The sequence below is a fragment of the Stenella coeruleoalba genome (assembly GCF_951394435.1).
Source record: "Stenella coeruleoalba genome assembly, chromosome: 1".
Classification (NCBI taxonomy): Eukaryota; Metazoa; Chordata; class Mammalia; order Artiodactyla; family Delphinidae; genus Stenella; species Stenella coeruleoalba.
Genome location: NC_137169.1, coordinates 175693652 through 175705809, shown reverse-complemented (window position 1 = coordinate 175705809; position 12158 = coordinate 175693652). Strand labels below are relative to the sequence as shown.

Here is a 12158-nt window from a genome sequence, read left to right as displayed (position 1 = left end):
CAGTACAACATCCGCACGGGGCCCCGGGGGCTGCTCTCGCAGGAAGGCAGGAGTTCATTCCCAGAGAGCATTCCCTGCCCTCGTTTTTCTTCTCACGTGTCCCCTACCTCTTGACACTTCTGAATCTTTTATTTTTTATTATTTTTTTTTTTGCGGTATGCGGGCCTCTCACTGTTGTGGCCTCTCCCATTGCGGAGCACAGGCTCCGGACGCGCAGGCTCAGCGGCCATGGCTCATGGACCCAGCCGCTCCGCGACATGTGGGATCTTCCCGGACCGGGGCACGAACCCGTCTCCCCTGCATCGGCAGGCGGACTCTCAACCACTGCACCACCAGGGAAGCCCTGAATCTTTTTTTTTTTAATCGAAGTGTAGTTGATTTACAACGTTGTGTTGGTTTCAGGTGCATAGCACAGTGATTCAGTTACATATACATATATATATATATATATATATATATATATATATATATATATACACACACATTCTTTTTCAGATTTTTTTCCCTTACAGGCCATCACAAAACATTGAGTAGAGTTCCCTGTGCTCTACAGTAGGTCCCTGTTGGTTATCTATTTTATATATAGTAGTGTGTCTATGGTAATCCCAAACTCCTAATTTATCCCTCCCCACCCCCCTTTCCCCTTTGGTAACCATAAGTTTGTTTTTTATGACTGTGTTTTGTATGACTTCTTAATCTTAACCTTCTCCTCCTCTTTCTTTCACCTCTATGATAAACCTCTTCTCTGCCTTTCTGACCTCTGCTGCCTCCTGCCAAGGTAGTTTCTTAGACTTTCATGTGACTCTTTACTCTGAAAGCTTCAGCAAATCCTTTCCTGACCCCCCCTGGACCAGATCAGACGCACCTGTGGGTCAGCTCCCTGGTGGTCCCTTCATCCCACTCATCTCGGTTTAAAGCCGCACAGCATGTGTGAGCTCACTTATTGAATGTGGTTCTCCCCGTGACACTAGTTCATGAAGGCCAGGACCTGAGACTGCTTTGTTCATCATTATCCCCAGTACCTAGGAGGATATCTGTTGCCTAGTACATGGTCCACAAATTTGTTGAACAAAATATGGCCTTTAGGCTCTGAGACATGGACTCCGAGTCCCAAGTCCCTTGGGATGAAAAGGAGCTGTACGCTTGGTGCTGGAATGAAGTGAGGGGCCCAGGCGAGGCAAGTCAGCTGGGCAGTGCCGGATGCCCAGGCGTCATTCCCTCAGGGGAGGTGGTAAGCAGTTGAATCGTCTTTGGCCTCCTTATTATATTTTTGTGTTAGCCTGTGAGAAGACCCACCAAAAAGGAACACTGTTAACTTTATTTCCTCCACCTCTTGCCTCTCTGAACTTTCTCTCCCCGGGATGGTCTGCAGAGGCCTAGGACAGATGCTTTTGCTGAGACGAATGGCCTGGCCTCTTTGACAGCCCAGAGTGGCTGCTGCAGCCCTCCCTTGACCTGAGCTCACTTGGCAGTTCCAAAGCTCTCTCTTTGAGGCAGAGCCTCTAGGCCAGCAGTTCGCAACCGAAGCCAGTTCTTGCCCCCAGGTGTTTTGGCAGTTCCCACTGCAAAGAATTATCCTGCCCACGATGCCGATGGTGCCCAGACGGAGCCTGCGGCAGGCCAGGCCAGGGCTCACCAGCGGGCGCCACCTCCAGCCTGGGAAGCAGGTGTACCTGAGAGACCTTTTTTTTTTTTCCCTCTGAAAGGACCCTGGAATAAGTATCCTCGTTTTTTTCCCAGCTGCAATTCACTCAGCCTCCCCACTCAGCTATATGTCATTCAGCCTCCCTGGCCAGAGCTGCTCTGTGAGAGGCGTGGACATCCAGGAGGAGGCCCTTCAGCCTGTTTTCTGCAGAGCCTTGTGGAACCCTGGTGGAGGCCTGTTTCCAAGGATGGGAGCCATAGTACTGCCTTTGCAACCCAGGCCAGGGCTGGGCAGGGACCCCCTGCCTCTTGTCATCTCCATCTCCATCCTTCTTACCAGTCCTCCTCCCACCCCTGCCTTCCACCATCTCCCCCATCACCCGGAGATTAATGTGATAATTGCCATGTGTGCCTGTTTACGCAGGGAGTGGGTGCACTCACCACCCCCAGTCAGGCAGGTTCCCAAAGGAACACATTCCCACTGTGTCAGGGCTGGTACCCGCTGAGCACTCCCTGCGCAGGGTGGGCCGCCACCCCCGACCGCTTTCTCTGTCATCAGCCCCATCCTGCGCACGTGTGCGCGTGTGTGTGTGTCACTCAGGGAATCAGCAGGTGAGAGAGATGGAGGGTAGCCTGCTTGCCAAGTCTAGGGGCTTGACTGGGTCGGTGGGAGGAGAATCAGCATCTTAAATAAGAGGACGTTGCCCGAAGAAAAGCGCTCTCATGTACGGCCTGCCACGGAGTGGGTGTTCCATGAATGGTGGGGAGGAGGAAGCTGGTACTCTGTGTGCAGCTGTCTTTGCAGTGAGGGGCTGGTTTACACTTCAGCTGCTCCACAGTAACGGTCTGGGCAGGGAAGGGTCCGCTCTCCTGGGGCCAGAATCCAGTGGACCATGTTTGGAAAGCTGTAGGTCTCCTTCCCCGGGATCTTGCAAAGAGTACTTAGCACAGCTGTCCCCTGGCCCTGAAGGAAGAGTTGCTAGGGAGAATGAAGTGTGATGCTTCCGCAGGCAAGGCGCTTGGGAGAGTCACAGAAGCAGGGGGTACAGGGGAGACAGAAGGAAAGGGAGAGGTTCTCCCTCTCACACAGGCAGCCCCTCCTCTCTCCCGTGTCCTGCTGTGTCACAGGCACACATGCCCACCTCAGAGGGAACACAGTCACAACTCTGCAGTTGAACTGGTACCTTTCTGCTTGGCGCTCCTGAGTCCCACCTCATATGGTATCAGGGCACTTGCTGGCTTCAGAGTTGTCGATTACTTTCTTCTTTTTTCATCTCCAAAGACACTTCAGTAGTTGTCTCTTCTACACTGGACAGTTTTAAGGTTTTAATAACGATGAATCAGAAGGAGATTGAAGCTCTAATCAGCATTAGAAAGAACCTTGCCATTTTGGAGGAGGGAAACATGAAGTCCTGGGCTTGCCCACTTCCTGCTGAGGTGTGTTCCCCTGTCCTGGTGGCCTTGTCATCGATCCACTGACAGGCATGGGAGGTGGGAGTGTGAGGCCACCTGGAGAGGAGGAACGGGAGGGGCTGAGGGAAGAGGAAGCCGGAGGGAGAGGCGGAAGGTGTAGAGAGGGTAGGGCAAGTCTATTAAAAGGTTAGTGAATAATCTCGGGGAGCTGTCAAGCTGCTTTCTCCAGAAGAACCTTGTAAGCTGTCAGTCATCCTTAATGACCCCCTAGGGTTATTAACCCCCCTAGCCGCTGGTGCTGGGGTCCTCCCAGATATTCTTTTTCTCCTTCTCTTCCCTTTCTCCTCTGTTCTTCTCATCCAACAGGACCCAGTACCATGGTGGATGACTTTTGTTTTTTCTTTTAAAGCAATTCAGACAAAACTTGGGGAGAATATCAGAATGAATTTTGTTGGGCATATTTTAAACACGAGAATCATCTTACTCAAATTGTGGTCATTTATTGATTGGTTGAGCATCTATGTGTGCCAAACACTTTGTCAGATGCCAGATACAGAAATGAGCAGACAGTGAAGGCTCTTGCCTTAATGTAGGTTAAAGCGAAACCAAAACATTCTCGCAGCACACTGAGGAAAAGGACACTATCCATCAGCAGGATTTTAGAGAATTGGGAAAGCACATTCCAGACTCGGGGCCTGTGAGGGAAGTCCTTCTCTCCCTGTATCTCACAGGCTGTATTTCCTGATATGTTAATAGACTGCCGTTGAAAAGGAGGTTTTGTAATCAAGGAAGCGTAAGAAATGATGGAGGAAATAAAGTTAATAACGTTCCTTTTTGGTGGATCTTCTCACAGGCTGACACGAAAATATAATCTGCTGTGTTTCCCCAGTTTCTTTGGTTCCAGAAGCTCACTTTCCACAGAACACATGAACATCTTACAGATTGCTAGCAACGAGGAGAACACAATTTGGGAATTGTTCTTCACTGTGCAGCATCTCTGGCAAATAGTCACCCAACCGAAATTGCGCTAGCCATCCTCAAAACGTAGCACAGTCACTCCTGGGACCAAAAACAGATTAAAAGTCACAATTTCATCATTGCCATTGCTGACACCAACTAATGTGTATTGGCAGCTGAGCCGTGATCTGGGTGCTGGGAGCAGACTCAGTTCTTGCTGCCAAAGAACTCTCAGGGTGGGACTGACTGTCTGAGCCATGGGGTGAATGAAACTTGTTGATCTGGATGGAGCACCACCGGTGAACCATCCGCGCTAACCAGTCTTTACAGAATGTTGCATTTATAGTCATGGATCAAGATAAAGCTAGTTATACAAAGATCATTCAGTCCATCCTGTAGCTCACAGGAAGAACCATGTCTCAATTATCTCAGAAAAACTAGCTTCCTATGTCCATTAAAACCCCCTGTGGCCCTTGGCATCTAGTTCTTCTGCATCTTCCTTCTGATATCAGGAGAAATTTTCTCTGCGGTCTGACCCAAATCTGCCCTGCTTACATTTGACTGAGGAGACCTGGTTGAACCAAAGAGCCTAGATCTTATACACTGAAATTGGCAGGTCTCTGCTTTTGTTCATACAGTTCAGAAGGTGTTTGTTTGTTTTTAACTTTTATTCTGCTTCATTTGCAAACGTATCTCTCTGAACAGCATAGGGGCAAGACAAAAAGACACGAGCCTGGTGAAAGAGGTTGCCTTAGAAGCTATTTTTTAATGGAAAAATCTACTGTACAGTGATAGCTGCCATGATCAGTGGGAGGCTGTATTTTATAGACTGACATATTTGAATGGGAGGCAGAAGGAAAATGAGATAATTTGGGGAAAAACAAGATAGACTGTCATAGAAGTCCATGGGAAGCAGGAAGACAATGAATCAAAATATGTTTGCAAAGTTAGTAGTGAGAGGGAGAAAAAGGTAACTCACAGGGATAAGAAACACTTTGCAATAGAAATTCCGAGTTCAGATCTTCATTTCACTAATTTAGCGTGCGAATTTTAGGCGTGGCATTGGATTTGGATGGCCTTGGTTCTCCAGTGAATTGGGAATAAAATATCTTTGCAGAAACTTTTGAGTTTCAAAGAGGTATTAAAGTTTGTGTGTGAGGGGTGGAGTGGGATTGGGGGGATTCAAAGCCCTGTATATGTAAAATGCAATTCAGGTGGACTTGTTAGGAAGATTTGGGGTTGATATCATGAGGAGAGACAGTCAAGGCAAAGCTTAGTTGAGAGGTCCATGTGTTAGGACTTTTCAGAATTCTCCAAAACTGTTTAAAGGTCCTTAATGAGACATCCTGCTGAGAGTTGCTTTATGTTTTGTTTTTGTTTTTTTTTTTTTTGGCTAAGACATGTTGTATAATCCTCCCTCAGCCCCCTACCATTCAAGGGCCTTACGTCTCACTTGTGGTACAAGAATCCAGAATATGGGTTTCCATGCGGTTTTCAGTTCACTGCGTGTTCACATTAGAGAGAGCGCGAGGGATCACTCTTCAAATCTAGATTTATTCCTTCTTTTACCAGAGCCTTCCCAGGGCCAGGCCTGATCTAGCTCTGTACTATTGGACTATGATGGAGGAAGGAAAGCCAGAGCCCAGGGTCACGAGCTGAGCAGGAGGTGGATGACATTAATCTCTCCCAAGCAACCTGTCACGGTGTTTGCCAGCCCCTGGAATAAAGTGATGGACACAGCCTGCCACAGTCGTTTGAGAACTTGCCCAGTTTAGAGTACAAAGGCTTAGAACCCACATCACCAAACACTGTAAAACCAGTGATTATTTGCATGATCTTAGAAAAGTATTTTACCTTTCTGGGTTCAGTTACCTGCCGAGTGAGGGTGTTAGACCATTCCAATTCAGGATGTTATGTGTGGCTGACACGGTGCCCTTCACAGCGTACATGGAGAACATGAGTTAATCTACAACCACATTAAATTGGGAGTGAAGTGAGGCAGTGTTTAACCGTATTGCGCTGTGCTTTTTCATCACCCTATATGTGCTGCAGGAACAGAGGCCTTCACGTGGCGGGTGGTTCTGATGAAGTATTAAGGAACCATTTTTCTTCCTTTCAGACCAATGATGCCTTAGGAGCCACCTGGAATTGGCTGTACTTCATCCCACTGATCATCATTGGCTCCTTCTTTGTTCTCAACCTCGTCCTGGGAGTGCTTTCTGGGTAAGCCAAATGTCTCTCTCTCCTTTCTAACGATAAACTAGTGTTCCTGACTCCTTGCGGATCCATTCATGTAACCTTCATCAACTGGGCAGCCCCTATGTGCTAAAAGCTGTTCTAGATTCTGGGAAAGCAGTCGTGAACCGTTGTTTTAATCATCTTTAGTGTTCTTAGGAACTGAAAAGTCTTTAGACTGGTACAACCTTGAACATGGTAGCTAACGCAAGTCCATTTATCCATCCATCCTTTCATTCTGTCACTCAACAGAGACCTTCTGTGTCAAACACTGTGCTGGTTGATAGACATATGATGTTTAATAAGAAACAGGCTTTACCCTCAAAAGGTTCTTACTCTATTGTGTATTGGACATCAGATTCCATATCTGTGGCTTGAATTAGTATACATCAGTTAACAAGTACTGAATGTTCAACGCCATTGCAAAGAGCACATAAAGTATAAGGCACGGTTTCTGCCTTTAAGAAACTTACGTTTTGCTGAGAAGACAACACAAACACTCGAAACAGGGAACAGGAGTTCTTTTACTGACTAATATAAGATACAGTTCATTTGTTTTGGGGAAGGGACAAATCTGTATAGTCTGAAGCTATCAGAAATGGTTTCATAAAGGATTGGGATTTTGCTTGGGATACAAAATATGTAATAGAATAAAATAGAATATATGGGAGTGAATATTCCAGGAAGTTGAGCACCACACCATAAGCAAACATGAAGAAATGGGATTCATCACGGAGAGTGAGGAGACTAGAATGCAACCAAATTTAACTTGAGTGGAAATTTCATTTGGGAATTGAAAGGCTAAAATAGGAGGGCTAAAACAGGGCCTTAGAGAGGCTTTCATTTTTCTAAGCAAAACTGAACATAATCTCTTGTCTGAATGGCAGACATTCTTGAAATGGAAATTTATAAGGTGGTCCTTCTCTTTAAACGTGGCAGATTGAACCAAGTTGGACATCTCTTATAAGTCCACTAACACAAGAAGTAAATATTGAAAGGACACAGTGACAAAGAGAACAGGAGAGGGTATGAAAATAGATGAGAGATGTCAACAGAACTTTTGAAGCCAGTAAATGGTAACTAATCTAGTGGCACGAAAAGCTGAGGTTACACTGCCTCCAGCGAGGAATGCCAAGAAAAAAGCAAAATGAGAGAAAGGCTCATGAATTGAGGCACCAGGTATGTCTAAAAGCTGGGGTATGGGGGGGATTCTAGAACAAGAGGATTTTTCCCAGTTCCTAGATGCATTCTACCCGGTATCTTAGATCTCTTCCCCCAGACACTGCTCACAGGTGCCTGTCCCCCCCCGCCAGCCAAAGTTAGAAGACTTCCTCTCTGAGGAGGCTGAACCAGAGAAGCGTGGAATAGTAACATCAGGGTGGGGTTGATATTCTGTACTGAAAACGGGAGTGTTACATGAAAGTCCACAAACTGAACATCATGCTCCCAGCCCACTTCTACTTGGCTCTCAAAAATGTAGCAATGTGGTGGAGTTCACAGCCTTCCCCTATGGGGGAACTACCCATCTGAAGAGAAAAGATGTCTGTATCCTGATATTTGAGGGTAATCAGAGAAATGGTCCCATCCCTCACCTTCAGTGAGGCTCACCATATTAGTTTCCTGAGGCTGCCCCAACAAATTACCACAAACTAGGTGGCTTAAAAGTGTGAGAGAAATTGTCTCGTAGTTCTGGAGGCTAGAGGTCCAAAATCTGGCAGGGCCATGCTCCCTCCAAGGGCTCTACGGGAGAATTTCTTTGCTTCCTCTTCTAGCCTCTGGTGGCTCCAGGCATTCCTTGGCTGTGGCTGTGTCACTCCAGTCTCTGCCTCCATGGTCAAGTTGCCTCCTTCTCTTCTGTCTAGAATCTCCCTTTGCCTCTCTCTCATGAGGACACTTGACATTGGATTTAGGGTCACCTGGATAATCCAGGATGACCTCTTCATCTCAAGATCCTTAACTTAGTTACATCTGCAAATATCCTTTTTCCAAATAAGGGAACATGCACAGGTTCCAGGAATTAGGATGTGGACCTGTCTTTGGGGGAGGGGGCCACCAGTCAAACCACTACACCCAGCATTCTACAAGCCCCAACCATTCGTGCAGGAATTTCCAGTAAGCCTTTTTGTGCTTTGCTCTTAAATATAAACACACAGCTAGGGGTCATCAGCATTCAAAGAAAAGGTCCAACACAAAAGACAAAATCAAAATAATAAATAGGAAAAAGGAACTTGAGGGAACATGAATAATGCAGGGAGTGGAAGATAACTTTTTAAAAGTATAATTGATATCCACAGAGATAGAAGAGAAATTATTTTATCTACAAGGCAGCAGATAGCTATTAAAAAAAGAGAACATTTAGCAGTTAAGAAGAGCTCTTGGAAATTAATGTAAAATAATTAGTGTAAAATTTATATTAATGTAAAATTAATTAATGTAAATATATTAAAATGTAATAAAAATAAATAGTAAACGGTTGGATTATAAAGTTGATGAAATCACCCAGAAAGTAGAACAGAAATAAGAAAATTAGAGGATTGGTTCAACATTGAACTAATAAGAATTCCATAAAGAAAATAGGGAAATCGAGAGGAAGAAATTAACAAAGAAAAATACCAAAAATGTTCTCAGAACTAATAAACTCATACCGCCAGATTAAAAGATCGGTTGAGACACGTGCAAGGATATTTTTTCTAGCATTAGTTTTTGATGGTGGGGACTTGGAGACAACCTGGGTACCTATAACTAGGAGAGTAGTTAGGTGGACATAACTCTTGGATGACATACTATGTGACAGGAGCAACAAAGACCATGTACATGTTAAAAACAGAGTTTAGTGAAAACAAGAAGGAAACAGTATAAAACCATCCACATAAATTAAAAAATACATGTACACATAATATACAGTTCGTAAAAATTCATTCAGATAAAAACTATACATTGAATATAGTGTAACGGTTGTTTGTATGGCAAGGAGATGGGAGGTGGGTGTGGAGAAAAAAGGGAACAAGTGAGTTAATAATAAAAATGCCAACTGAGCACTCAACACAACAGCTGAGAAGAGACTACACCAAGATAAACCATGACATTTCAGAGCATCTGAGTAAAATAATATTCTGGAAGCTTCTGGTGCTTAGTAAGGAGATGAATTTTATCTATAAAGAATCAGGAATTTGGATGGCTTTGGACACCTCCATGACATTGAAAGTTAGAAACCGATAGAGAAGTTCCTAAAAAATTTTTTGGAAAAAAATTTCCAAGATAGAATGTTTATACCTAGCCCAAATAGCAATTATCTGTGAGGATGGAATAGCAATATTTTGAGACACTTTCTCTGAAGGAGTTACTGGAGAATGTGAGTCACTAAAAGTAAAGAATTAATTGAAGAAAGAGAAGGACCCCGAGACTCATGGAAACAAGGGATTCATTAGAGAGAAAGAAAGGAGATTTCCAGGATGATGATGAAGGGAACTTAAGGATAATAACTGTCAGAAGGCCTAGTGAGCAGCAAGTTCAGATTTGAGTAGGATGACAGAGGGCTCTAAAAATATGTTTAAGAAAAGAATGAAATTAATATATTTCCCAATGTGTATTATTCTACCTATAAGAGTTTAAGTTTTTCTAAAACTATGTATATGAGTATATAAATATTTATATGTATTTGCACACACACACCAATCTAAGCAATTAATTCCACAAAATACAGAAGTGTTACCACTAAAGTAATATAAGCAAAGTAAGTACTCTATACCGCTCAGCTGTCAATCAGACATACATTGTTCACACTGGATTTTGAGATAGCCCCTATGGTGCTATAATTGCCTTAAGAGGATGGGGGAGAATAAGGATGGGGGAGGAGAAGGGAATGTCAAAGACTAAAATCTTAGGTTCTACAGTGGGGAAGTCCTTAAGTGATAACTAAAAGTGAACTATCAAGGAAGAACAGTTGTGTAAGTATAATATTTATAAAATTGGAAATGAATACTAGAAGAACCAGGTAAAAGAGTTATAAGTGGTTGCCTTGGGGAGTCAGATTCAGGGGTGAGAAGGGGTGAGGCAGTGGGCTGCTATTTTTTCATTACAAGCTTTAAAAACTTTTGACTTTAAAACTCAACATGCATGCCTTGGAGAAAAATAGAAATTAAATTTTAAAATTACTGCACACACACAAAAAGTGCAGGATGAAAGGAGTGTATAAGACACTTCGTCTAGCATCGTGGGGGGAGGATTGGCCTGGAGAGAGACCAGATACAGGAGGATTAAGGAGGAAACAGCCATATTAGTCAACTCTGTGGTACTAAGAGCCTTGGGTGACTTGTGAAATGGTTATGAAGGAAGGACAAGAGACAGTGTGAAGAAGTTCTTAATAGTGTATGTCTTGAGTGGAGAGTCATAAGACATAATGCGATTTCTTATGTATGTACTCATTCAGTGAGCATTTATTGACATCCTTTATGCTCAATAGGTAATTCTCTCCACATAGCCTATAGCTACAAGTCACCTGCTCTACCTCAATGACTGCCCAGGAGGGACCTGACCATAGACTTCTTTCTTCTTGTATTTCTACTGAGGGGATAATCTCTTGTTTGTATAATCTTATCCGACATTCTTTGTCCTTACTTGTCCACGTTTTAGTTGAGAAAATTCAAGTCAGATCCTCACTATTGAATAACAGGTCATTGATATTCCAGATAAGGTTCCAGTGTGGGTTGAGGATGTGTCATAACAGAGCTGGAAATGGGACAGAGCACTGCCCTGAAACACAATTCCTGTCTGACCGTGTCCACTCTGATGGACTAGCTCTAGTTTGGAATTGCATCTTTGAATTCTCCTACATCCTTCTCTGGGTGGGAAAGCATGGGAGGTTGGGGGAAATGGGAGCTTGGGCATCTGACCGTCACGGGTGAGATCCTAACCCTGCCGCTTGTTAGCATCGTGCACTTGGACAAGTTACTCTGAGCCTGCTTCCTCCTCTGTGAAGTGGGATAGCCACAGCCCTCTCCCAGGCAGAAGCCTAGCCCAGGTCTGGCATGGAGTAGCCGTCAGCTCTTACACCCTTTGATATTATCGATGTCCGTTCACTCTGCCTGTTAGGTGCAGGTGGCTATCATCTGAGTAGCAGCCTGTGATGTTGGGCTTGAACCTGCCGCGAGGCCATCAGTTCCTCTCTGACCGGGAGGCGGCCTCCTCAGGCTGGGAGATGAAACAGAACTGCATGGCATATGCCTCCTTAGCACTTCTGGAGAAGCCTAGGAAGTGACAGCAGCAGCTGGGAACAGCTGGTGTGAATAAATTCCAACATTTCAAGGAGTGTTAACAATAGGGGCCTTACAGGCCGGGGTTGGAATATTTCTGTCCTGGTTTCTTTTTCTCGTTCTGATGCTCAACATGTATTGGGTTTCACTGGTGTCTGCAGAGGGTTCGGCAGCAGCTAGTTCTGTGTACAGGGCTGTGGGGGTGGGGTGGGGGGGCATGGGCTCTCTCTCCTGCTTTGTCTGGTTCTCACATGCCCCTGGAGGGGATGGAGGCGTTCTCCTTCGAGTAAGAGGTTGCTTGGGAGTTGCGCTCATAAGCCAGGGAAAAGCTCTGAAGGTTTTATCTCTGGGATACATGTTCCCAGTGACCTGCAGGCAGTTTGAACGTTAGGTACCGAGGTTTCCTAAAGCAGGGAGAAGGCAACGGAAGGAGGAACCCCTCTGCCGGGCAAGTGAAGGAGAGTCCGGTGAGTGGGGGCAGGCAGCCCGTACCGGTGCTTATGGCCCACCAGGTGTGGAAGTGATGGTTGCACCTGTCCCAGGGGCATGGGCCTAGGTGGGAGGAGGGCTCAGAGGTCTGTTCGTCAGTTTCAGTGTATTTAAACAGGAAGTGTGGATAGAAGCTTTGTCGCATTTTTACTTGTCTCAGAGGAAATG

The 12158-nt window shown here is 45.0% G+C and overlaps 1 protein-coding gene across 1 annotated transcript in view; it reads left to right on the top strand.

The window, feature by feature from the left end:
- Window positions 1–12158, top strand: part of CACNA1E (calcium voltage-gated channel subunit alpha1 E) — a gene marked incomplete at its 5' end in the record, with an annotated part of 365198 nt that overhangs the window by 220656 nt on the left and 132384 nt on the right. Inside the window, one exon of the mRNA XM_079916590.1 lies at window positions 6134–6237. Within this exon, the coding sequence (XP_079772716.1) occupies window positions 6134–6237 (104 nt within the window). The remainder of the gene's footprint in view (window positions 1–6133; window positions 6238–12158) is intronic.